The sequence below is a fragment of the Oncorhynchus keta genome, chromosome 28 (assembly GCF_023373465.1).
Source record: "Oncorhynchus keta strain PuntledgeMale-10-30-2019 chromosome 28, Oket_V2, whole genome shotgun sequence".
Lineage (NCBI taxonomy): Eukaryota > Metazoa > Chordata > Actinopteri > Salmoniformes > Salmonidae > Oncorhynchus > Oncorhynchus keta.
This window is the reverse complement of record NC_068448.1, coordinates 75,742,622-75,769,763: the sequence shown is the minus strand read 5'-3', so window position 1 is coordinate 75,769,763 and position 27,142 is coordinate 75,742,622. Positions and strand designations below refer to the sequence as shown.

General features: G+C 49.4%; 1 protein-coding gene across 1 annotated transcript in view; it reads left to right on the top strand.

The window, feature by feature from the left end:
* Window positions 1-19,255: 19,255 nt before the first annotated feature.
* Window positions 19,256-27,142, top strand: part of LOC118372497 (vesicular, overexpressed in cancer, prosurvival protein 1-like) — a 72,321-nt gene continuing 64,434 nt past the window's right edge. The window contains exon 1 of the mRNA XM_052484002.1: window positions 19,256-19,698. Within this exon, the coding sequence (XP_052339962.1) occupies window positions 19,648-19,698 (51 nt within the window). The 5' untranslated portion in view covers window positions 19,256-19,647. The remainder of the gene's footprint in view (window positions 19,699-27,142) is intronic.

Sequence of the window (27,142 nt, the reverse complement as noted above, 5' to 3'; positions counted from 1 at the left end):
TGGTCCATCTAGCTGGTCCTTCTAGCTGGTCCTCTGGCTGGTCCCTCTAGCTGGTCCCTCTGGCTGGTCCCTCTAGCTGGTCCCTCTATGGCTGGTCCCTATGGTGGTCCCTATGGCTGGTCCCTCTAGCTGGTCCCTCTAGCTGGTCCCTCTGGCTGGTCCCTCTGGCTGGTCCCTATGGCTGGTCCCTATGGCTGGTCCCTCTAGTTGGTCCCTGTAGCTGGTCCCTATGGCTGGTCCCTATGGCTGGTCCCTCTAGCTGGTCCCTGGCTGGTCCCTCTGCCTGGTCCCTCTAGCTGGTCCCTCTAGCTGGTCCTGCTGGTCCCTATGGCTGGTCCCTATGGCTGGTCCCTCCCTCTAGCTGGTCCCTGTAGCTGGTCCCTCTGGCTGGTCCCTATGGCTGGTCCCTCTAGCTGGTCCCTCTAGCTGGTCCCTCTAGCTGGTCCCTCTAGCTGGTCCCTCTGGCTGGTCCTTCTAGCTGGTCCCTATGGCTGGTCCCTCTGCCTGGTCCCTAGGCTGGTCCCTCTAGCTGGTCCCTCTAGCTGGTCCCTATGGCTGGTCCCTCTAGCTGGTCCCTCTAGCTGGTCCCTCTAGCTGGTCCCTATGGCTGGTCCCTCTAGCTGGTCCCTGTAGCTGGTCCCTCTAGCTGGTCCCTGGCTGGTCCCTCTAGCTGGTCCCTGGCTGGTCCCTCTAGCTGGTCCCTCTGGCTGGTCCCTCTGGCTGGTCCCTCTAGCTGGTCCCTCTAGCTGGTCCCTCTGGCTGGTCCCTCTGGCTGGTCCCTCTAGCTGGTCCCTCTAGCTGGTCCCTCTGGCTGGTCCCTCTAGCTGGTCCCTATGGCTGGTCCCTCTAGCTGGTCCCTCTAGCTGGTCCCTCTAGCTGGTCCCTCTGGCTGGTCCCTCTAGCTGGTCCCTCTAGCTGGTCCCTCTGGCTGGTCCCTATGGCTGGTCCCTCTAGCTGGTCCCTCTGGCTGGTCCCTCTGGCTGGTCCCTCTGGCTGGTCCCTCTGGCTGGTCCATCTAGCTGGTCCCTATGGCTGGTCCCTATGGCTGGTCCCTCTAGCTGGTCCCTCTAGCTGGTCCCTATGGCTGGTCCCTCTGGCTGGTCCCTGTATCTGGTCCTTCTAGCTGGTCCCTCTGGCTGGTCCATCTAGCTGGTCCGTATGGCTGGTCCCTCTAGCTGGTCCCTCTGGCTGGTCCCTCTGGCTGGTCCCTCTGGCTGGTCCCTCTGGCTGGTCCCTCTGGCTGGTCCCTCTGGCTGGTCATTCTCGCTGGTCCCTCTGGCTGGTCCCTTCTGGCTGGTCCCTCTGGCTGGTCCCTGTATCTGGTCCTGCTGGTCCCTCTGGCTGGTCCATCTAGCTGGTCCCTATGGCTGGTCCCTCTAGCTGGTCCCTGGCTGGTCCCTCTGGCTGGTCCCTCTGGCTGGTCCCTCTGGCTGGTCCCTCTAGCTGGCTGGTCCCTCTGGCTGGTCCCTCTGGCTGGTCCTGTCTGCTGGTCCCTCTAGCTGGTCCCTAGGCTGGTCCCTATGGCTGGTCCCTATGGCTGGTCCCTCTGGCTGGTCCCTCTAGCTGGTCCCTTAGCTGGTCCCTATGGCTGGTCCCTATGGCTGGTCCCTCTAGCTGGTCCCTGTAGCTGGTCCCTCTAGGCTGGTCCCTATGGCTGGTCCCTATGGCTGGTCCCTCTAGTTGGTCCCTCTAGCTGGTCCCTATGGCTGGTCCCTATGGCTGGTCCCTCCCTGGTCCCTCTAGCTGGTCCCTCTGCCTGGTCCCTGGCTGGTCCCTCTGGCTGGTCCCTCTAGCTGGTCCCTCTGGCTGGTCCCTCTGGCTGGTCCCTATGGCTGGTCCTCTAGCTGGTCCCTCTAGCTGGTCCCTAGGCTGGTCCCTATGGCTGGTCCCTCTAGCTGGTCCCTCTAGCTGGTCCCTATGGCTGGTCCCTCTGGCTGGTCCCTCTGGCTGGTCCCTCTAGCTGGTCCCTATGGCTGGTCCCTATGGCTGGTCCCTCTGGCTGGTCCCTCTAGCTGGTCCCTCTAGCTGGTCCCTCTAGCTGGTCCCTCTAGCTGGTCCCTGGTCCCTCTAGCTGGTCCCTATGGCTGGTCCCTCTAGCTGGTCCCTCTAGCTGGTCCCTCTAGCTGGTCCCTCTAGCTGGTCCCTCTAGCTGGTCCCTGTAGCTGGTCCCTCTAGCTGGTCCCTATGGCTGGTCCCTCTAGCTGGTCCCTATGGCTGGTCCCTCTAGCTGGTCCCTCTGGCTGGTCCTCTAGCTGGTCCCTCTGGCTGGTCCATCTAGCTGGTCCCTCTAGCTGGTCCCTCTAGCTGGTCCCTATGGCTGGTCCCTCTAGCTGGTCCCTCTGGCTGGTCCCTCTGGCTGGTCCCTCTGGCTGGTCCCTCTGGCTGGTCCCTCTGGCTGGTCCCTCTGGCTGGTCCCTATGGCTGGTCCCTCTAGCTGGTCCCTCTAGCTGGTCCCTATGGCTGGTCCCTCTGGCTGGTCCCTGTATCTGGTCCTTCTAGCTGGTCCCTCTGGCTGGTCCATCTAGCTGGTCCCTCTGGCTGGTCCCTCTGGCTGGTCCCTCTGGCTGGTCCCTCTGGCTGGTCCCTCTGGCTGGTCCCTCTGGCTGGTCCCTCTAGCTGGTCCCTCTGGCTGGTCCCTCTGGCTGGTCCCTCTGGCTGGTCCTCGCTGGTCCCTCTGGCTGGTCCATCTAGCTGGTCCTTCTAGCTGGTCCTTCTGGCTGGTCCCTCTGGCTGGTCCCTCTGGTTGGTCCTTCTAGCTGGTCCCTATGGCTGGTCCCTATGGCTGGTCCCTCTGGCTGGTCCCTGTAGCTGGTCCCTCTAGCTGGTCCCTCTAGCTGGTCCCTGTGGCTGGTCCCTATGGCTGGTCCCTCTGGCTGGTCCCTCTAGCTGGTCCCTGTAGCTGGTCCCTATGGCTGGTCCCTATGGCTGGTCCCTCTAGTTGGTCCCTGTAGCTGGTCCCTATGGCTGGTCCCTATGGCTGGTCCCTCTAGTTGGTCCCTGTAGCTGGTCCCTATAGCTGGTCCCTATGGCTGGTCCCTGTAGCTGGTCCCTCTAGCTGGTCCCTGTAGCTGGTCCCTCTAGCTGGTCCCTATGGCTGGTCCCTCTAGCTGGTCCCTCTAGCTGGTCCCTCTAGCTGGTCCCTCTGGCTGGTCCCTCTGGCTGGTCCCTCTAGCTGGTCCCTCTAGCTGGTCCCTATGGCTGGTCCCTCTAGCTGGTCCCTGTAGCTGGTCCCTGTAGCTGGTCCCTCTAGCTGGTCCCTATGGCTGGTCCCTCTAGCTGGTCCCTCTAGCTGGTCCCTGTAGCTGGTCCCTATGGCTGGTCCCTATGGCTGGTCCCTCTAGCTGGTCCCTCTAGCTGGTCCCTATGGCTGGTCCCTATGGCTGGTCCCTATGGCTGGTCCCTCTAGTTGGTCCCTGTAGCTGGTCCCTATAGCTGGTCCCTCTGGCTGGTCCCTCTAGCTGGTCCCTCTAGCTGGTCCCTGTAGCTGGTCCCTCTAGCTGGTCCCTATGGCTGGTCCCTCTAGCTGGTCCCTCTAGCTGGTCCCTCTGGCTGGTCCCTCTGGCTGGTCCATCTAGCTGGTCCCTGTAGCTGGTCCCTCTAGCTGGTCCCTATGGCTGGTCCCTCTAGCTGGTCCCTGTAGCTGGTCCCTCTAGCTGGTCCCTATGGCTGGTCCCTCTAGCTGGTCCCTCTAGCTGGTCCCTGTAGCTGGTCCCTCTGGCTGGTCCCTCTAGCTGGTCCCTGTAGCTGGTCCCTCTAGCTGGTCCCTCTGGCTGGTCCCTCTAGCTGGTCCCTCTGGCTGGTCCCTCTGGCTGGTCCATCTAGCTGGTCCCTGAGCTGGTCCCTCTAGCTGGTCCCTATGGCTGGTCCCTCTAGCTGGTCCATCTAGCTGGTCCCTCTGGCTGGTCCCTCTAGCTGGTCCCTCTGGCTGGTCCCTCTGGCTGGTCCTTCTAGCTGGTCCCTCTGGCTGGTCCCTCTAGCTGGTCCCTCTGGCTGGTCCCTGTATCTGGTCCTTCTAGCTGGTCCCTCTGGCTGGTCCATCTAGCTGGTCCCTCTGGCTGGTCCCTCTGGCTGGTCCCTCTGGCTGGTCCCTCTGGCTGGTCCCTCTGGCTGGTCCCTCTGGCTGGTCCCTCTGGCTGGTCATTCTCGCTGGTCCTTCTGGCTGGTCCATCTAGCTGGTCCTTCTAGCTGGTCCTTCTGGCTGGTCCCTCTGGCTGGTCCCTCTGGCTGGTCCTTCTAGCTGGTCCCTATGGCTGGTCCCTATGGCTGGTCCCTCTGCCTGGTCCCTGTAGCTGGTCCCTCTGGCTGGTCCTTCTAGCTGGTCCATCTGGCTGGTCCCTCTAGCTGGTCCCTATGGCTGGTCCTTCTAGCTGGTCCATCTGGCTGGTCCCTCTAGCTGGTCCCTAGGGCTGGTCCCTATGGCTGGTCCCTCTAGCTGGTCCCTGTAGCTGGTCCCTCTAGTTGGTCCCTGTGGCTGGTCCCTATGGCTGGTCCCTATGGCTGGTCCCTCTAGTTGGTCCCTGTAGCTGGTCCCTATGGCTGGTCCCTATGGCTGGTCCCTGTAGCTGGTCCCTCTGGTCCCTCTGGTCCCTATGGCTGGTCCCTCTGGCTGGTCCCTCTGGCTGGTCCCTCTAGCTGGTCCCTCTGGCTGGTCCCTCTGGCTGGTCCCTCTAGCTGGTCCCTCTAGCTGGTCCCTCTGGCTGGTCCCTCTGGCTGGTCCCTATGGCTGGTCCCTCTAGTTGGTCCCTGTAGCTGGTCCCTATGGCTGGTCCCTATGGCTGGTCCCTCTAGCTGGTCCCTCTGGCTGGTCCCTCTAGCTGGTCCCTCTAGCTGGTCCCTGTGGCTGGTCCCTCTGGCTGGTCCCTATGGCTGGTCCCTCTAGCTGGTCCCTCTAGCTGGTCCCTCTGGCTGGTCCCTCTGGCTGGTCCCTATGGCTGGTCCTTCTAGCTGGTCCCTCTGGCTGGTCCCTCTAGCTGGTCCCTATGGCTGGTCCCTCTGGCTGGTTCCTCTGGCTGGTCCATCTAGCTGGTCCCTCTGGCTTGTCCATCTAGCTGGTCCCTATGGCTGGTCCCTCTAGCTGGTCCCTCTAGCTGGTCCCTATGGCTGGTCCCTCTGGCTGGTCCCTGTAGCTGGTCCTTCTGGCTGGTCCCTATGGCTGGTCCCTCTAGCTGGTCCCTCTGGCTGGGCTCCAATTCCACTTTCATCTCCTCTTGATTGCAACAACAAATTACATGCCTGTATGCTTTCCTCTCACTTTCTGACTTCTTACCCATTGCCATGACAACTAGAGTTATTAATCTGAATCATATTTCACTGGCTAGTCTACTCGCTTCCTCCCCTAAGGAGTGAATTTTTGCCTCGTGCTCAAGTGCTAAATTCTGTTTAGTGTTGCGGTGGCTAACTCCACAGGCTGGAGAGTAACTGGTGTTGTACAATGGCGTGACTGCGGGAGGTCCCTGGTTGTAAGCCACAGAGTTGACTACACAACTTAGCCTGTCGCTTTTGATAAAATCAGTGGGGGCCTCGACACTTGCTCAATAGGAGGCTTATTGTAGCCTTTGAAGCTGACTGTCGGCAGTCAATACTGTAGCAAAGAGAACCAGAAGGCCACTGTGGCACAGGCTATCCCATACCCTCACCACGGCTGGTGTACTCACAATTTGCAACTCAGGTCACTAGCTGAAGCCAATGTGCACCGTACCGTACCACAGTCCAGAAGACACACTAGAGATGTAATATGATAAAGGAACATCGCCTACGGTAGGATTTGGTGTGACACAGAGAATGTAGCGAACTGTACAAAGAGATGAGTGAGGCAAAGGACGTCTCCCCCAATTCTAGTGTGGAACTCGAGGTTCCTCGCTGCTCCCTGTCTGAATGGATATCACTTGGAGGAAATGTAGACTGTAATTGAATTAGTAGATTGTCGCTGCTGACTCCTTGGTGAGCTTGACCTATTGTTGCAGGCTCAGTTCAAAGGTCACCTGTAGCTGTCCCATGGTTCCCTGATACTCACACCCACAACCTCCCCACAACAAATATGACCACACTGCTAAAAGTCTCTTACCTCTACTAAGGAAGAGATAGAACCACTCCTAGCTGGGCTAATCAACTGACCGGGCAAGGCCTTTACCCATGATGCATTTCTTGAACAGATGGATGTTGGACTCCTTTAGTAATATAATAATAATATAATATTTAGAAATGTCTTTCTTACTCGTGAGGAGCATAGGAGCATTAACAAGGATCTAACTGCTCCAGTGAACTGAATTTTTGGGCCGTCTTTTGTACATCACTCCAGGAGAAGAAATGTATCTTTCTGCATGTAGGCAATGTTTACTTGGTACATTTGGCCAATGTAGTGGAACAGGTGGATCCAGGGCTAGGAGTGAGGAGATGGGTTTCTGCTTGGATTTCTATTCTAACTAATAGGTTTAGGGTCAATGTACACAAGCAAGGCCCACCTCCAAGCAATGTCCAGGATCCCTGGTGTTAATCAGCGCTGAGTTTGGTGGTTGTTGTGTCCTGTTAAGCTTAGCCTTATTAGCGAAGACTGTACCTATGAGTGTCTGACACTCAACTTACTTGTCATACCTGCGTTAATCTCTTGTGAAATACATTAAATATTTGGTTATGGATTCTGAGATTATACCCGTGCAAAAGCCCTGAAACCTTTTACATAAACCATGCATGTGTTGATGTCAGCAGGAGATCTGTGAAGGTTTGAGCTATGACATCACGTTAGAACACTTCCTTTTGTGAGGTTTTCTAGGGCGAGTTGGAGGTCTCGATGTCTATAATTGGTTGTATGACCGCAGGAGGACATCGTAGGAAGGCTGCTATCGCTCATCTACACCCCAATTGCCATCCCTGCAGGTAGTCCCCTGTTGCCTGGCAATATTGGAGAGAACAGCACACACGCCTGACTTCCTGCTGTGGATGGATACGCTGATACTAATCTAATGTGATGGGGCCACGTACATGGAATTGTGCGTCAAACAGGATGATGAGAGGGTAACCCGGTGAGAGTGGATATCTAATCACTCGGCTACGCATTCCTCCCAGCAAAAGCACATCTTCTATATGCCCTGTATATTCCATTCTGATCCGATGCCACGTTCGTCAGTGCTATCGTAATGATGTTGAGAGCAGGACAGTGACACTGTAACCCGGCCCAATTATGTATCTCCATGGATCTGTAGGATTGTTTTGGCTACTTTTCTGCTTGCTAATGTCCTCGTACTTTCTGACCCTGCACCTCCACTGACCGTTCCTGGTCGACAACACAACTCCATCAACAGATCTGATTTGGCCACGTTGTACAGAGCAGGTTTTGCTTTGTGTATCTCATGGGATTTATTGAGAGCGTACGTCCAACCGTGTTTTTTTTAATCGATTCTGATGGATCATCCTTATTAGTGCGGTTCAAACGCTTCTGTACAACAAGCCTTTAAGGAAACGCTTTCATCAAAGGGAAACATGTACAGCAGATGTCTCGCTCTTTACCTATTGTCCTCCCTGGCAACACAGCATCCCCCCCCCAACCACGTATAAATACCAACTCTTTCATTATGGAACGAGACTTGAGGCCAAAACACTCTCTCCTTTGAACCATCTCTCCATGGCAATGGTTGATAGGCAAATACACTTTTCTCCTTTGCTGTGATTTCCTCCAGCTGAAGGGATGAGGCTCAGGTCACAGGGAGGCAGCAGGAGTGCTGGATATGAGCACGGTTTACTCTCCCCGCCTGCAGGGAGAGAAAGGACTGTCTCCTCCTGTAGATCAGCCCAGATGCAGGGAGAGAAAGGACTGTCTCCTCCTGTAGATCAGCCCAGATGCACAGAGAGAAAGGACTGTCTCCTCCTGTAGATCAGCCCAGATGCATGGAGATAAATGACTGTCTCCTCTTGTAGATCAGCTCCGATGCAGGGAAAGAGAAAGGACTTTTCTCCTCCTGTAGATCAGCGCCGATGCATGGAGATAAATGACTGTCTCCTCTTGTAGATCAGCTCCGATGCATGGAGTGCTGAATATGACAAAAGCTCTGGTGGACATTCCTGCATTCAGCATGGCAATTGCACACTTCCTCAACTTGAGACATCTGTGGCATTGTGTTGTCACAAAACTGCACATTTTAGTGGCTTTTGGTTGCCCCCAGCACAAGGTGCACCTGTGTAATGATCATGCTGTTTAATCAGCTTCTTGATATGCCACACCTGTCAGGTGGATGGGACTATGTTGACAAAGGAGAAATGCTCCCTAACAGGGATGTAATACATTTGTGCACAACATTGGAGAGAAATAAGCTTTGTGCATATAGAAAATGTCTATATTTTATTTTAGCTCATGAAACATGGGACGAACACTTTACATGTTGTGTTTATATATTTGTTCAGTATAGTTTGATTTATTTAATTTCATAATTCAAAGGTTATAGAATTTTCAAGCCCTGGATTTAAGTACATTTTATTCTGACCTTCGTCTGGCTTTGAACTGGTATTGAACCACAATTGGATGCGGAGATGCTGACAGTAGGTGTAGCATGTATAATTCAGTGAGCATTGGATGCGGTGATGCCGACAGTAGGTGTAGCATGTATAATTCAGTGAGCATTGGATGCGGTGATGCCGACAGTAGGTGTAGCATGTATAATTCAGTGAGCATTGGAAGCGGTGATGCCGACAGTAGGTGTAGCATGTATAATTCAGTGAGCATTGGATGCGGTGATGCCGACAGTAGGTGTAGCATGTATAATTCAGTGAGCATTGGATGCGGTGATGCCGACAGTAGGTGTAGCATGTATAATTCAGTGAGCATTGGATGCGGTGATGCCGACAGTAGGTGTAGCATGTATAATTCAGTGAGCATTGGATGCGGTGATGCCGACAGTAGGTGTAGCATGTATAATTCAGTGAGCATTGGATGCGGTGATGCCGACAGTAGGTGTAGCATGTATAATTCAGTGAGCATTGGAAGCGGTGATGCCGACAGTAGGTGTAGCATGTATAATTCAGTGAGCATTGGAAGCGGTGATGCCGACAGTAGGTGTAGCATGTATATATGCCGACAGTAGGTGTAGCATGTATAATTCAGTGAGCATTGGATGCGGTGATGCCGACAGTAGGTGTAGCATGTATAATTCAGTGAGCATTGGAAGCGGTGATGCCGACAGTAGGTGTAGCATGTATAATTCAGTGAGCATTGGATGCGGTGATGCCGACAGTAGGTGTAGCATGTATAATTCAGTGAGCATTGGAAGCGGTGATGCCGACAGTAGGTGTAGCATGTATAATTCAGTGAGCATTGGATGCGGTGATGCCGACAGTAGGTGTAGCATGTATAATTCAGTGAGCATTGGATGCGGTGATGCCGACAGTAGGTGTAGCATGTATAATTCAGTGAGCATTGGATGCGGTGATGCCGACAGTAGGTGTAGCATGTATAATTCAGTGAGCATTGGATGCGGTGATGCCGACAGTAGGTGTAGCATGTATAATTCAGTGAGCATTGGATGCGGTGATGCCGACAGTAGGTGTAGCATGTATAATTCAGTGAGCATTGGAAGCGGTGATGCCGACAGTAGGTGTAGCATGTATAATTCAGTGAGCATTGGATGCGGTGATGCCGACAGTAGGTGTAGCATGTATAATTCAGTGAGCATTGGATGCGGTGATGCCGACAGTAGGTGTAGCATGTATAATTCAGTGAGCATTGGATGCGGTGATGCCGACAGTAGGTGTAGCATGTATAATTCAGTGAGCATTGGAAGCGGTGATGCCGACAGTAGGTGTAGCATGTATAATTCAGTGAGCATTGGATGCGGTGATGCCGACAGTAGGTGTAGCATGTATAATTCAGTGAGCATTGGATGCGGTGATGCGGTGATGCCGACAGTAGGTGTAGCATGTATAATTCAGTGAGCATTGGATGCGGTGATGCCGACAGTAGGTGTAGCATGTATAATTCAGTGAGCATTGGATGCGGTGATGCCGACAGTAGGTGTAGCATGTATAATTCAGTGAGCATTGGATGCGGTGATGCCGACAGTAGGTGTAGCATGTATAATTCAGTGAGCATTGGATGCGGTGATGCCGACAGTAGGTGTAGCATGTATAATTCAGTGAGCATTGGATGCGGTGATGCCGACAGTAGGTGTAGCATGTATAATTCAGTGAGCATTGGAAGCGGTGATGCCGACAGTAGGTGTAGCATGTATAATTCAGTGAGCATTGGATGCGGTGATGCCGACAGTAGGTGTAGCATGTATAATTCAGTGAGCATTGGATGCGGTGATGCCGACAGTAGGTGTAGCATGTATAATTCAGTGAGCATTGGATGCCGACAGTAGGTGTAGCATGTATAATTCAGTGAGCATTGGAGAAAACTGAAATTCAGTGAGCATTGGATGCCGACAGTAGGTGTGTAGCATCTACAATTCAGTAAGACCAGAACGACACTAGTGTTCTCAAAATAGCTCAACTGAAGAAGAAGAAAAAAAAGCTCATTATGAGGCTAAATCGCTCTCTTGAATTGGAGGTCACCACCACTTTCCACTTAAGATCACAACTAAGTTGATGCCGACGGGTTGTTCGGCCAGTTTAGCTAATATGCGTTACCATGTTTTTTTAGGTTAAGTTGATGGACGATTCTTTCTGAAATGCTTCTTGAATAGATCCCAGGAGCATGGGAGTCGCTCACTACCCAACATAGATGGGTCATTCAATTTGTAGAACAACTTAACCCATTTTTTGAGAAGACCTTAAATCTATTCGTTGTAAAATGCAGATGTTAGTGTCTACATATTATGTGAAAACACATCTACTAACGTAACGGATTATCCTGTATTTGGCCAAATCTCTTCATAGTCCTGGCAGCAAATATGATACAAGACCTCATTCATGATATCCACTCAGACATGAACACAATTTATAATATTGTCTATTTGGGGTGGAGAAACCCTCCATAATGTGTCCATGATAAGGAAGGCACCTTACTCCCCCTCAGGAATATAGCAGCATTCTATGCTGCAAATGGCTGCAGAGAGATGCCACTTACTCAAATCATTGTATTTGACATGATTTGTTAAACAGGTGTAAAATAATAATAATACAATGAGTAACGATAACTTTTCTATATACACAGGGTACCAGTACTGAATTGCTGTGCAGGGTTACGAGGTAATTGAGGTAGATATGTACATATAACTAGGACTAAAGTGACAGCAAATGAACAGTAGCTTCAGCATATATGATGAGTCAGTTAGTGTAGAAACAGGTAATGCAGATATTCTGGATAGGTAATGCAGACATTCCAGATAGGTAATGCAGACATTCCAGATAGGTAATGCAGACATTCCAGATAGGTAATGCAGACATTCCAGATAGGTAATGCAGACATTCCAGATAGGTAATGCAGACATTCTGGATAGGTAATGCAGACATTCCAGATAGGTAATGCAGACATTCCAGATAGGTAATGCAGACATTCCAGATAGGTAATGCAGACATTCCAGATAGGTAATGCAGACATTCCAGATAGGTAATGCAGACATTCCAGATAGGTAATGCAGACATTCCAGATAGCTATTGCAGACATTCCAGATAGCTATTTGGTTAACTACAGTATTTTACTAACTACACAGAACAATTATAAACTCAACATGTAAAGTGTTGGTTTCATGAGCTGAAATAAAACATCCCAGACTTGATTTATCTCATTCTGTGTACAAATTTGTTTACATCCCTGTTAGTGAGCATTTCTCCTTTGCCAAGATAATCCATCCACCTGACAAGTGTGGCATATCAAGAAGCTGATTAAACAGCAAGATCATTACACAGGTGCCCCATGTCTTGGAGACATAAAAAGGACATCAAAAAATGAGGGAGTGTGCAATTGGCATCCTGACTGCAGGAATGTCCACCAGAGATCGTGACAGATAATTTAAAGTTAAGTTCTCTACCATAAGCCACCCCCGTTGTTTTAGAGCATTTGGCAGTACGTCAAACTGTCCTCAACCACAGACCGTGTATGGCGTTGTGTAGGCAGGCAGTTTGCTGATGCCCCATGGTGGGGTTAAGGTATGGGCAGGCATAAGCTACGGACAACGAACACAATTGCATTTTATTGATTGTAATATGAATCCACAGATATACCATGAAGAAATTCTGTGGCTCATTGTCGTGCCATTCATCCGTCCCTGTGACCAACAGATGCATATCTGTATTCCCAGTCATGTGAAATCCATAGATTAGGGCCTAATGAAATCATTTCAATTGACTGATTTCATTATATGAACTGTAACACAGTAAAAGCTTTGAAATTGCATCGTTTTAATAAGATTTGTAATTATCTCCGCAAGCTCATTAGCATAAACGCAACGTTAACTATTCATGAAAATCGCAAATGAAATGAAATAAATATATTAGCTCTCAAGCTTAGCCTTTTGTTAAAGATACTGTCATCTCAGATTTTCAAAATATGCTTTTGAACCATAGCTAAACAAGCATTTGTGTAAGAGTATTGATAGCCTAGCATAGCATTAAGCCTGGCATTCAGCATGCAACATTTTCACAAAAACAAGAAAAGCATTCAAATGAAATCATGAAGAACTTCAGATGTTTTCAATGAGGAGACTCAGTTAGATAGCAAATGTTCAGTTTTTCCAAAAATATTATTCGTGTAGGACAAATCGCTCCATTTTGTTCATCATGTTTGGGTAAGAAAAAAAAAATTAAGTCATTACAACGCAAACGTTTTTCCAAATTAACTCCATAATAACGACAGAAACATGGCAAACGTTGTTTAGAATCAATCCTCAAGGTGTTTTTCACATATCTATCGATGATAAATTATTCGTGGCAGTTTGGTTTCTCCTCTGAAGAAATGGAACGCTCATGGACCTGGAGACGCAATAATTTCGACGCAGGACACCGGGCGGACACCTGGTAAATGTACAGTGCCTTGCGAAAGTATTCGTCCCCCTTGAACTTTGCGACCTTTTGCCACATTTCAGGCTTCAGACATAAAGATATAAAACTGTATTTTTTTGTGAAGAATCAACAACAAGTGGGACACAATCATGAAGTGGAACGACATTTATTGGATATTTCAAACTTGTTTAACAAATCAAAAACTGAAAAATTGGAAACGTCAGAGTTTTTTCTTTCCAAAGCTGTCAATTACATGCATAGTCGAGCATCTTTTCGTGACAAAATATCTTGTTTAAAACGGGAACGTTTTTTATCCAAAAATTAAAAGAGCGCCCCCTATCTTGAAGAAGTTAACATCAACAGGGCTGAATTGGAGCGGGTCGAGAGTTTCCCAGTGTCCATATCACCAACTGTAAGTAAGCATTTCATTGTTGGTTAGGGGCCTGTAAGTAAGCATTTCATTGTTGGTTAGGGGCCTGTAAGTAAGCATTTCATTGTTGGTTAGGGGCCTGTAAGTAAGCATTTCATTGTTGGTTAGGGGCCTGTAAGTAAGCATTTCATTGTTGGTTAGGGGCCTGTAAGTAAGCATTTCATTGTTGGTTAGGGGCCTGTAAGTAAGCATTTCATTGTTGGTTAGGGGCCTGTCAGTAAGCATTTCATTGTTGGTTAGGGGCCTGTAAGTAAGCATTTCATTGTTGGTTAGGGGCCTGTCAGTAAGCATTTCATTGTTGGTTACGGGCCTGTCAGTAAGCATTTCATTGTTGGTTAGGGGCCTGTCAGTAAGCATTTCATTGTTGGTTAGGGGCCTGTCAGTAAGCATTTCATTGTTGGTTACGGGCCTGTCAGTAAGCATTTCATTGTTGGTTACGGGCCTGTCAGTAAGCATTTCATTGTTGGTTAGGGGCCTGTCAGTAAGCATTTCATTGTTGGTTAGGGGCCTGTAAGTAAGCATTTCATTGTTGGTTAGGGGCCTGTCAGTAAGCATTTCATTGTTGGTTAGGGGCCTGTCAGTAAGCATTTCATTGTTGGTTAGGGGCCTGTCAGTAAGCATTTCATTGTTGGTTAGGGGCCTGTCAGTAAGCATTTCATTGTTGGTTAGGGGCCTGTAAGTAAGCATTTCATTGTTGGTTAGGGGCCTGTCAGTAAGCATTTCATTGTTGGTTAGGGGCCTGTCAGTAAGCATTTCATTGTTGGTTACGGGCCTGTCAGTAAGCATTTCATTGTTGGTTAGGGGCCTGTCAGTAAGCATTTCATTGTTGGTTAGGGGCCTGTCAGTAAGCATTTCATTGTTGGTTAGGGGCCTGTCAGTAAGCATTTCATTGTTGGTTAGGGGCCTGTCAGTAAGCATTTCATTGTTGGTTAGGGCCTGTCAGTAAGCATTTCATTGTTGGTTAGGGGCCTGTAAGTAAGCATTTCATTGTTGGTTAGGGGCCTGTCAGTAAGCATTTCATTGTTGGTTAGGGGCCTATAAGTAAGCATTTCATTGTTGTTTAGGGGCCTGTCAGTAAGCATTTCATTGTTGGTTAGGGCCTGTCAGTAAGCATTTCATTGTTGGTTAGGGGCCTGTAAGTAAGCATTTCATTGTTGGTTAGGGGCCTGTCAGTAAGCATTTCATTGTTGGTTACGGGCCTGTCAGTAAGCATTTCATTGTTGGTTAGGGGCCTGTCAGTAAGCATTTCATTGTTGGTTAGGGGCCTGTAAGTAAGCATTTCATTGTTGGTTAGGGGCCTGTCAGTAAGCATTTCATTGTTGGTTACGGGCCTGTCAGTAAGCATTTCATTGTTGGTTACGGGCCTGTAAGTAAGCATTTCATTGTTGGTTACGGGCCTGTCAGTAAGCATTTCATTGTTGGTTACGGGCCTGTAAGTAAGCATTTCATTGTTGGTTAGGGGCCTGTCAGTAAGCATTTCATTGTTGGTTACGGGCCTGTCAGTAAGCATTTCATTGTTGGTTAGGGGCCTGTAAGTAAGCATTTCATTGTTGGTTAGGGGCCTGTCAGTAAGCATTTCATTGTTGGTTACGGGCCTGTCAGTAAGCATTTCATTGTTGGTTAGGGGCCTGTCAGTAAGCATTTCATTGTTGGTTAGGGGCCTGTAAGTAAGCATTTCATTGTTGGTTAGGGGCCTGTCAGTAAGCATTTCATTGTTGGTTACGGGCCTGTCAGTAAGCATTTCATTGTTGGTTACGGGCCTGTCAGTAAGCATTTCATTGTTGGTTACGGGCCTGTAAGTAAGCATTTCATTGTTGGTTACGGGCCTGTCAGTAAGCATTTCATTGTTGGTTACGGGCCTGTAAGTAAGCATTTCATTGTTGGTTACGGGCCTGTCAGTAAGCATTTCATTGTTGGTTAGGGGCCTGTAAGTAAGCATTTCATTGTTGGTTAGGGGTCTGTCAGTAAGCATTTCATTGTTGGTTAGGGGCCTGTCAGTAAGCATTTCATTGTTGGTTACGGGCCTGTCAGTAAGCATTTCATTGTTGGTTACGGGCCTGTCAGTAAGCATTTCATTGTTGGTTACGGGCCTGTCAGTAAGCATTTCATTGTTGGTTAGGGGCCTGTCAGTAAGCATTTCATTGTTGGTTAGGGGCCTGTAAGTAAGCATTTCATTGTTGGTTAGGGGCCTGTCAGTAAGCATTTCATTGTTGGTTAGGGGCCTGTCAGTAAGCATTTCATTGTTGGTTACGGGCCTGTCAGTAAGCATTTCATTGTTGGTTAGGGGCCTGTCAGTAAGCATTTCATTGTTGGTTACGGGCCTGTCAGTAAGCATTTCATTGTTGGTTAGGGGCCTGTCAGTAAGCATTTCATTGTTGGTTAGGGGCCTGTCAGTAAGCATTTCATTGTTGGTTAGGGGCCTGTCAGTAAGCATTTCATTGTTGGTTAGGGGCCTGTCAGTAAGCATTTCATTGTTGGTTAGGGGCCTGTCAGTAAGCATTTCATTGTTGGTTAGGGGCCTGTCAGTAAGCATTTCATTGTTGGTTAGGGGCCTGTCAGTAAGCATTTCACGGTAAGGTTGTACAATTATTTGGATACGTTTTTCACACTGCGGATGAGCAATAGCCGTGTCCTAAAAAAGTTAGCACACCACACGTAGTCAGGTTTCTTCCTTGCACTGAATGGGTTACCTCAAGTCATCCCAATTACAAAGGCACTGTCAAGATGACTAAGTGGTTGAAGGTAAGTTGGGATCCATTTATCACAGCCAATCATCCTCCGTTATGACAAAGACAGGCCAGTTAAACACAAGAGGTGTGTGTTGAGAAAAGGCATTGTCGCCACACCTCTTCTCTTTGTTAAGATGATAACACTGCTACCATGACAACAGACACTGGTGAATACACCTGTGTGACACAAACCTCTGCTTTCACCGGTTTGTTTTTATACTTTTAGGTTGCTAGATTTTGCCTGCTTATGTTAGGGACAATAAAATACTTGTTATGTTCTGTGGTTCTATTGTTATAGAATGTTCTGTGGAATGTTCTATGTTCTGTGGTTCTATTGTCGTAGAATGTTCTATGAATGTTCTATGTTCTGTGGTTCTATTGTTGTGGAATGTTCTATGAATGTTCTGTGGTTCTATTGTTGTAGAATATAAGGGTCCCTTGTATAAAGTGGCACTAAAACCAAAAGTAGGTAGTCTACTTACAATGTTTACACTAGGCTAAATTATAACTGTTCAATGTTTTCAGGGGCAGGGACTGGGAGACTTGTCAGGATTCAGGGAAAGATGAACGGAGCAAAGTACAGAGAGATCCTTGATGAAAACTTACTCCAGGGCGCTTAGGAAGTCAGACTGGGTCGATGGTTCACCTTCCAACAGGACAACGACCCTAAGCACGCAGCCAAGACAATGCAGGACAGGCTACGGTACAAGTGTCTGAACGTCCTTGAGTGGCCCAGCCAGAGGGTGGCCCACCCGTACTTAAAACCCGATCGAACATCTCTGGAGAGAGCTGGAAATAGCTGTGCAGCGACGCTCCCCATCCAACCTGAAAGAGCTTCAGAGGATCTGGAGAGAAGAATGGGAGAAACTTCCCAAATACAGGTGTGCCAGGCTTGTAGCGTCATACCCAAGAAGACTCACGGCTGTATTCCCTGCCAAAAGTGTCTGAATACTTATGTAAATGTCATATTTCAGTTACAGTTGAAGTCAGAAGTTTATTTACACTTAGGTTGGAGTTATTCAAACTCGTTTTTCAACCACTCCATAAATTTCTTGTTAAACAAACTATAGTTTTGGCAAGTCGGTTAGGACATCCACTTCGTGCATGACACAAGTCATTTTTCCAACAATTGTTTACAGAAAGATTATTTAACTTATAATTCACTGTATCACAATTCCAGTGGGTCAGACGTTTACATACACTATGTTGACTGTGCCTTTGAACAGCCTTGAAAATTCCAGAAAATTATGTCAATGGCTTTAGAAGCTTCTGATAGGCTAATTGACATCAATTGAGTCAATTGGAGGTGTACCCGTGGATGTATTTCAAGGCCTACCTTCAAACTCAGTGCCTCTTTGCCTGGCATCATGGGAAAATCAGAAGAAATCAGCCAAGACAAAAATAATTGTAGACCTCCAAAAGTCTGGTTCATCCTTGGGAGCAATTTCCATATGCCTGAATCTACCACGTTTATCTGTACAAACAATAGTATGCAAGTATAAACACCATGGGACCACGCAGCCGTCCTACCTCTCAGTAAGGAGTTGCGTTCTGTCTCCTAGAGATGAATGTACTTTGGTGCGAAAATCCCAGAACAACAGCAAAGGACCTGACGAAGATGCTGGAGGAAACGGGTACAAAAGTATCTATATTCACAGTAAAACGAGTCCTATATCGACATAACCTGAAAGGCTGCTCAGCAAGGAAGAAGCCACTGCTCCAATACCGCCATTAAAAAAGCCAGACTACGGTTTGCAACTGCACAGCCAATCTGTAAATAGCACACCCAACTTCCTCATCCCCATATTATTACTTACCATCTTGCTCTTTTGCGCCCCAGTATCTCTACTTGCACATCATCATCTGCACATCTATCTCTCCAGTATTAATGCTAAATTGTCATTATTTCGCCTCTGTGGCCTATTTATGGCCTATTTATTGCCTACCTCCATACTCTTCTACATTTGCACACACTGTACATAATTTTTTTCTTTCTTTCTATTGTGTTATTGATTGTACGTTTGTTTGTGTAACTCTGTGTTGTTGTTTGTGTCGCACTGCTTTGCTTTATCTTGGCCAGGTCGTAGTTGTAAATGAGAACTTGTTCTCAACTGGCCAGCTGGTTATTAAATAAAGGTGACATAAAAAAATAAATAAAACATGAGGGAGGATGTCTTCCCTGTAACCCACAGCATTGAGATTGCCAGGCTATGACAACAAGCTCAGTCCCATGATGCTGTGACACACCGCCCCAGACCATGACGGACCCTTCACCTCCAAATCGAGTACAGGCCTCGGTGTAACGCTCATTCCTTCGACGATAAACGCAAATCCGACCATCACAGCTGGTGAGACAAAACCGTGACTCGTCAGTGATGAGCACTTTTTGCCAGTCCTGTCTGGTTCAGCGACGGTGGGTTTGTGCCCATAGGTGACGTTGTTGCCGGTGATGTCTGGTGACGACCTGCCTTACAACAGGCCTACAAGCCCTCAGTCCAGCCTCTCTCAGTGTATTGCGGACAAACTGAGCACTGATGGAGGGATTGTGCATTTCTGGTGTAACTCTGGCTGTTGTTGTTGTCATTCTGTACCTGTTCCGCAGGTGTGATGTTTGGATGTACCGATCCTGTGCAGGTGTTGGTTTGCCACTGCGAGGACGATCAGCTGTCCGTCCTGTCTACCTGTAGCGCTGTCTTAGGAGTCTCACAGTACGGACATTGCAATTTATTCATTGCCCTGGCCACATCTGCAGTCCTTATGCCTCCTTGCAGCATGCCTAAGGTACGTTCACGCAGATGAGCAGGGACCCTGGGCATATTTCTTTTGGCGTTTTTCAAAGTCAGTAGAAAGGCCTCTTTAGTTAATTGTTTATGGTTCATTGAACAAGCATGGGAAACAGTGTTTAAACCCTTTACAATGAAGATCTGTGAAGTTATTTGGATTTTTACGAATTATCTTTGAAAGACAGGGTCCTGAAAAAGGGACATTTTTTGTTGTTGTTGCCGAGTTTATAATAGGCTACTGCACCTAGATGAAATGTCAGAGAATCTCATTGCATATAAGATCATGAGGTGTCTTCACTCCCTCTGTGATTATACATATTCCAGTTATCATATTTCACATTTTCAGAACCAATAATTCCTCAATTGCATTATGGGGAGGGACAAGAGTAGACAACCTTTTGATTCACCTTATTTGATTGTTAGCGAAAAGGGGCGTCAATTACCGTAAATCCTAATGTAATACAGATAGGATAGCCTGCATAATGCCATTGACTACCTTATTTTTTTTTTATCTTTCTTTGGAGCAGTTTTGCTACAAAATGATATGATCTAATCGCGGAAACAATGCCACTAGACCAACAGGAACTCGAGCTAACATTGGCGCTGTCACTGCTCCTATCCCGCATTGACAGCTGGGTTACGCGGAGGCTCGTCGGTCGTATGCTTTGTGTGATGCGGGAAACTGCTGAACGTTTTGTTGTGGAATGAAATCGACATTGTGAAAAAGTCTTTGTTCATCTTTTCATTCAAAACGGAGTTTGAAATTCGGCAAGGAGAGATGAAGAATCTACTCCCTGGGATAGTCCTGACGTTTTTGATATTTTTAGAGGTGAGCAGCCCTTAGACAACATCGGCTATTGCCAACTATATAACGGGCGTTTATGTTTTTACGCTGTACCTTTTTGATCAAATTAGAAATGTAATTATGTTGGTAAAGAAAATATTATGACGTGAATGATGCTTTAACTGTTAATTTGTCATGGTGGATATATTGAACAATATTTTCAAAGAACGAAGCATCTGCCCCCATCAGATGATAGACAGTGTAGGCTACATACAGTATGATGCAATTTGGCGAACCCTTTGTCTTTCTGACCGTTCATTCCTCCGTAACAAGACCGAACTCTTCATGGAGGTAATATTGACCAAATCGAGTGCGAAAATGGTTACAAGGAAATTATTTTTTATTTCTGTACAACCGTAAGTGATACTGTCTAGGGTTCCTAACTTTATCATGGCCCTTTCAATATCTCTCTTCTTTATTAACATTTGGAGACGGTACAGACTTACTAACTCATTCACGAGCCACACATTTGTATGAGAAACATACATGTGGAATTGCCCCCTTGAAACACTGAACATCACAATCTAAAAGATTGTTGGACTTTTTTGACAATTTCACTACTTTAAAATATATATATATTTAAAAAAAATGAACAATTGTAAATGGTTTCTGACCTGCCATGCCCTAGGAAAACCTCTGTGCTTGGACTATCATAACACTGCAACAAGACTGTTTTGGTTTCTGTCAAGTCCATTTTCACTACACTAGATCTTTTATCTTTTCAATTATGCTAAATCAGTTGAACCTTACTCTGTGCAGGATATCATGCTGTCCAATGTGCTTGGCTCCTATTTCTTATTTAACCTTTTATTTAACTAGCCAAGTCAGTTAAGAACAAATTCTTATTTACAATGACGGCCTACCTTGGCCAAAGCCTCCCCTAACCCGGACGATGCTGGGCCGATTGTGCGTCGATCACGAGGGATCGAACCAGGGTCTGTAGTGAGGCCTCTAGCAATGAGGTGCAGTGCCTTAGACCACTGCGCCACTCGGGAGCAGCATCCCGTGGATGCTCATGCTCATGCCCTGTAATATTTAATTTCACTTATGTTATTAAAGTAACTAATGTACAAGGTTAATCCATGCTTAGTCAATAACAGACCGTTTAGCACGCATGCAAATTGACACTAACGTTCACTCTGCAAACACACGCTCTGAAGTTCAAGCAATATCTAAGTTATACCATGTCTGCCAATCTACTTTCACCAACCACCAACCTACTTCACAAGAAGTGTAAAATTGCAGCATAAGAAATTTATGATTACCACTGAAATTGAAATACTGTCTTTTTTTTATTGAATAAAGTGAGTAAGTCAAGTAGGGAAACAGTCTAGGTGCAGGCTGTAGGGGAAACAGTCTAGGTGCAGGGAAACAGTCTAGGTGCAGGGAAACAGTTTAGGTGCAGGCTGTAGGGGAAACAGTCTAGGTGCAGGGAAACAGTCTAGGTGCAGGGAAACAGTCTAGGTGCAGGCTGTAGGGGAAACAGTCTAGGTGCAGGCTGTAGGGGAAACAGTCAAGGTGCAGGGAAACAGTCTAGGTGCAGGCTGTAGGGAAACAGTCTAGGTGCAGGGAAACAGTCTAGGTGCAGGCTGTAGGGAAACAGTCTAGGTGCAGGCTTGAGGGGAAACAGTCTAGTTGCAGGCTGTAGGGAAACAGTCTCGGTGCAGGCTGTAGGGGAAACAGTCTAGGTGCAGGGAAACAGTCTAGGTGCAGGCTGTAGGGGAAACAGTCTAGGTGCAGGGAAACAGTCTAGGTGCAGGCTGTAGGGAAACAGTCTCGGTGCAGGCTGTAGGGGAAACAGTCTAGGTGCAGGGAAACAGTCTAGGTGCAGGCTGTAGGGGAAACAGTCTAGGTGCAGGGAAACAGTCTAGGTGCAGGCTGTAGGGGAAACAGTCTAGGTGCAGGGAAACAGTCTAGGTGCAGGCTGTAGGGAAACAGTCTAGGTGCAGGCTGTAGGGAAACAGTCTAGGTGCAGGCTGTAGGGAAACAGGCTAGGGGCAGGCTGTAGGGGAAACAGTCTAGGGGCAGGCTGTAGGGGAAACAGTCTAGGAAGCAGGCTGTAGGGGAAACAGTCTAGGTGCAGGCTGTAGGGAAACAGTCTAGGTGCAGGCTGCGGGGAAACAGTCTAGGTGCAGGCTGTAGGGGAAACAGTCTAGGTGCAGGCTGTAGGGAAACAGTCTAGGTGCAGGCTGTAGGGAAACAGTCTAGGTGCAGGCTGTAGGGAAACAGTCTAGTTGCAGGCTGTAGGGGAAACAGTCTAGGTGCAGGCTGTAGGGAAACAGTCAGGTGCAGGGAAACAGTCTAGGTGCAGGCTGAAATAGTCTAGGTGCAGGCTGTAGGGGAAACAGTCTAGGTGCAGGCTGTAGGGAAACAGTCTAGGTGCAGGCTGTAGGAAACAGTCTAGTTGCAGGCTGTAGGGGAAACAGTCTAGGTGCAGGCTGTAGGGGAAACAGTCTAGGTGCAGGCTGTAGGGAAACAGTCTAGGAAGCAGGCTGTAGGGAAACAGTCTAGGTGCAGGCTGCGGGGAAACAGTCTAGGTGCAGGCTGCGGGGAAACAGTCTAGGTGCAGGCTGTAGGGAAACAGTCTAGGTGCAGGCTGTAGGGGAAACAGTCTAGATGCAGGCTGCAGGGAAACAGTCTTAGGTGCAGGCTGCAGGGAAACAGTCTAGGTGCAGGCTGTAGGGGAAACAGTCTAGGTGCAGGGAAACAGTCTAGGTGCAGGCTGTAGGGGAAACAGTCTAGGTGCAGGCTGCAGGGGTGCAGGCTGTAGGGGAAACAGTCTAGGTGCAGGCTGTAGGGAAACAGTCTAGGTGCAGGCTGTGGGGAAACAGTCTAGGTGCAGGCTGTAGGGGAAACAGTCTAGGTGCAGGCTGTAGGAAACAGTCTAGGTGCAGGCTGTAGGGAAACAGTCTAGGTGCAGGCTGTAAGGAAACAGTCTAGGTGCAGGCTGTAGGGAAACAGTCTAGGTGCAGGCTGCAGGGAAACAGTGTAGGTGCGGGTTGTAGGGAAACAGTCTAGGTGCAGGCTGTAGGAAACAGTCTAGGTGCAGGCTGTAGGGAAACAGTCTAGGTGCAGGCTGTAGGGAAACAGTCTAGGTGCAGGCTGTAGGGAAACAGTCTATGTGCAGGCTGTAGGGAAACAGTCTAGGTGCAGGGAAACAGTCTAGGTGCAGGCTGTAGGGGAAACAGTCTAGGTGCAGGCTGTAGGGGAAACAGTCTAGATGCAGGCTGCAGGGAAACAGTCTAGGTGCAGGCTGCGGGAAACAGTCTAGGTGCAGGCTGCAGGGAAACAGTCTAGGTGCAGGCTGTAGGGGAAACAGTCTAGGTGCAGGCTGTAGGGGAAACAGTCTAGGTGCAGGCTGTAGGGGAAACAGTCTAGGTGCAGGCTGTAGGGGAAACAGTCTAGGTGCAGGCTATAGGGGTGCAGGCTGTAGGGGAAACAGTCTAGGTGCAGGCTGCAGGCAAACAGTCTAGGTGCAGGCTGTAGGGAAACAGTCTAGGTGCAGGCTGTAGGGAAACAGTCTAGGTGCAGGCTGTAGGGAAACAGTCTAGGTGCAGGCTGTAGGGAAACAGTCTAGGTGCAGGCTGTAGGGAAACAGTCTAGGTGCAGGCTGTAGGGAAACAGTCTAGGTGCAGGCTGTAGGGAAACAGTCTAGGTGCAGGCTGTAGGGAAACAGTCTAGGTGCAGGGAAACAGTCTAGATGCAGGCTGCAGGGAAACAGTCTAGGTGCAGGCTGTAGGGGAAACAGTCTAGGTGCAGGCTGTAGGGGAAACAGTCTAGGTGCAGGCTGTGGGGGAAACAGTCTAGGTGCAGGGAAACAGTCTAGGTGCAGGCTGTAGGAAACAGTCAAGGTGCAGGGAAACAGTCTAGGTGCAGGCTGTAGGGGAAACAGTCTAGGTGCAGGGAAACAGTCTAGGTGCAGGCTGTAGGGAAACAGTCTAGGTGCAGGGAAACAGTCTAGTTGCAGGCTGTAGGAAACAGTCTCGGTGCAGGCTGTAGGGGAAACAGTCTAGGTGCAGGGAAACAGTCTAGGTGCAGGCTGTAGGGGAAACAGTCTAGGTGCAGGGAAACAGTCTAGGTGCAGGCTGTAGGAAACAGTCTCGGTGCAGGCTGAAGGGGAAATAGTCTAGGTGCAGGGAAACAGTCTAGGTGCAGGCTGTAGGGGAAACAGTCTAGGTGCAGGGAAACAGTCTAGGTGCAGGCTGTAGGGGAAACAGTCTAGGTGCAGGCTGTAGGGGAAACAGTCTAGGTGCAGGCTGTAGGGGAAACAGTCTAGGTGCAGGCTGTAGGGGAAACAGTCTAGATGCAGGCTGTAGGGGAAACAGTCTAGGTGCAGGCTGTAGGGGAAACAGTCTAGGTGCAGGCTGTAGGGAAACAGTCTAGGTGCAGGCTGTAGGGAAACAGTCTAGTTGCAGGCTGTAGGGGAAACAGTCTAGGTGCAGGCTGTAGGGGAAACAGTCTAGGTGCAGGCTGTAGGGGAAACAGTCTAGGAAGCAGGCTGTAGGGGAACAGTCTAGGTGCAGGCTGCGGGGAAACAGTCTAGGTGCAGGCTGCAGGGAAACAGTCTAGGTGCAGGCTGTGTAGGTGCAGGCTGTAGGGGAAACAGTCTAGATGCAGGCTGCAGGGAAACAGTTTAGGTGCAGGCTGCAGGGAAACAGTCTAGGTGCAGGCTGTAGGGGAAACAGTCTAGGTGCAGGAAACAGTCTAGGTGCAGGCTGTAGGGGAAACAGTCTAGGTGCAGGCTGCAGGGGTGCAGGCTGTAGGGGAAACAGTCTAGGTGCAGGCTGTAGGGGAAACAGTCTAGGTGCAGGCTGTAGGGGAAACAGTCTAGGTGCAGGCTGTGGGGAAACAGTCTAGGTGCAGGGAAACAGTCTAGGTGCAGGCTGTAGGGAAACAGTCAAGGTGCAGGGAAACAGTCTAGGTGCAGGCTGTAGGGGAAACAGTCTAGGTGCAGGGAAACAGTCTAGGTGCAGGCTGTAGGGAAACAGTCTAGGTGCAGGGAAACAGTCTAGTTGCAGGCTGTAGGGAAACAGTCTAGGTGCAGGCTGTAGGGGAAACAGTCTAGGTGCAGGGAAACAGTCTAGGTGCAGGCTGTAGGGGAAACAGTCTAGGTGCAGGGAAACAGTCTAGGTGCAGGCTGTAGGGAAACAGTCTCGGTGCAGGCTGTAGGGGAAACAGTCTAGGTGCAGGGAAACAGTCTAGGTGCAGGCTGTAGGGGAAACAGTCTAGGTGCAGGGAAACAGTCTAGGTGCAGGCTGTAGGGGAAACAGTCTAGGTGCAGGCTGTAGGGGAAACAGTCTAGGTGCAGGCTGTAGGGGAAACAGTCTAGGTGCAGGCTGTAGGGGAAACAGTCTAGATGCAGGCTGTAGGGGAAACAGTCTAGGTGCAGGCTGTAGGGGAAACAGTCTAGGTGCAGGCTGTAGGGAAACAGTCTAGGTGCAGGCTGTAGGGAAACAGTCTAGGTGCAGGCTGTAGGGGAAACAGTCTAGGTGCAGGCTGTAGGGGAAACAGTCTAGGTGCAGGCTGTAGGGGAAACAGTCTAGGAAGCAGGCTATAGGGGAAACAGTCTAGGTGCAGGCTGCGGGAAACAGTCTAGGTGCAGGCTGCGGGAAACAGTCTAGGTGCAGGCTGTAGGGGAAACAGTCTAGGTGCAGGCTGTAGGGGAAACAGTCTAGATGCAGGCTGCAGGGAAACAGTTTAGGTGCAGGCTGCAGGGAAACAGTCTAGGTGCAGGCTGTAGGGGAAACAGTCTAGGTGCAGGGAAACAGTCTAGGTGCAGGCTGTAGGGGAAACAGTCTAGGTGCAGGCTGCAGGGGTGCAGGCTGTAGGGGAAACAGTCTAGGTGCAGGCTGTAGGGGAAACAGTCTAGGTGCAGGCTGTAGGGGAAACAGTCTAGGTGCAGGCTGTAGGGGAAACAGTCTAGGTGCAGGCTGTAGGGAAACAGTCTAGGTGCAGGCTGTAGGGGAAACAGTCTAGGTGCAGGCTGTAGGGAAACAGTCTAGGTGCAGGCTGTAGGGGAAACAGTCTAGGTGCAGGCTGCAGGGAAACAGTCTAGGTGCGGGTTGTAGGGAAACAGTCTAGGTGCAGGCTGTAGGGAAACAGTCTAGGTGCAGGCTGTAGGGAAACAGTCTAGGTGCAGGCTGTAGGAAACAGTCTAGGTGCAGGCTGTAGGGAAACAGTCTAGGTGCAGGGAAACAGTCTAGGTGCAGGCTGTAGGGGAAACAGTCTAGGTGCAGGCTGTAGGGGAAACAGTCTAGATGCAGGCTGCAGGGAAACAGTCTGGTGCAGGCTGCGGGGAAACAGTCTAGGTGCAGGCTGCAGGGAAACAGTCTAGGTGCAGGCTGTAGGGGAAACAGTCTAGGTGCAGGCTGTAGGGGAAACAGTCTAGGTGCAGGCTGTAGGGGAAACAGTCTAGGTGCAGGCTGTAGGGGAAACAGTCTAGGTGCAGGCTGCAGGGGTGCAGGCTGTAGGGGAAACAGTCTAGGTGCAGGCTGCAGGGAAACAGTCTAGGTGCAGGCTGTAGGGGAAACAGTCTAGGTGCAGGCTGTAGGGAAACAGTCTAGGTGCAGGCTGTAGGGAAACAGTCTAGGTGCAGGCTGTAGGGAAACAGTCTAGGTGCAGGCTGTAGGGAAACAGTCTAGGTGCAGGCTGTAGGGGAAACAGTCTAGGTGCAGGCTGTAGGGAAACAGTCTAGGTGCAGGGAAACAGTCTAGGTGCAGGCTGTAGGGAAACAGTCTAGGTGCAGGCTGTAGGGGAAACAGTCTAGGTGCAGGCTGTAGGGGAAACAGTCTAGGTGCAGGCTGTAGGGGAAACAGTCTAGGTGCAGGCTGTAGGGAAACAGTCTAGGTGCAGGCTGTAGGGAAACAGTCTAGGTGCAGGCTGTAGGGAAACAGTCTAGGTGCAGGCTGTAGGGAAACAGTCTAGGTGCAGGGAAACAGTCTAGATGCAGGCTGCAGGGAAACAGTCTAGGTGCAGGCTGCGGGGAAACAGTCTAGGTGCAGGCTGCAGGGAAACAGTCTAGGTGCAGGCTGTAGGGAAACAGTCTAGGTGCAGGCTGCAGGGAAACAGTCTAGGTGCAGGCTGTAGGGAAACAGTCTAGGTGCAGGGCAACAGTCTAGGTGCAGGCTGTAGGGGAAATGGTCTTGGTGCAGGCTGCAGAGGAAACAGTCTCGGTGCAGGCTGTAGGGAAACAGTCTAGGTGCAGGCTGCAGGGGAAACAGTCTAGGTGCAGGCTGCAGGGAAACAGTGTAGGTGCAGGCTGTAGGGAAACAGTCTAGGTGCAGGCTGTAGGGAAACAGTCTAGGTGCAGGCTGTAGGGAAACAGTCTAGGTGCAGGGAAACAGTCTAGGTGCAGGCTGTAGGGAAACAGTCTAGGTGCAGGCTGTAGGGGAAACAGTCTAGGTGCAGGCTGTAGGGGAAACAGTCTAGG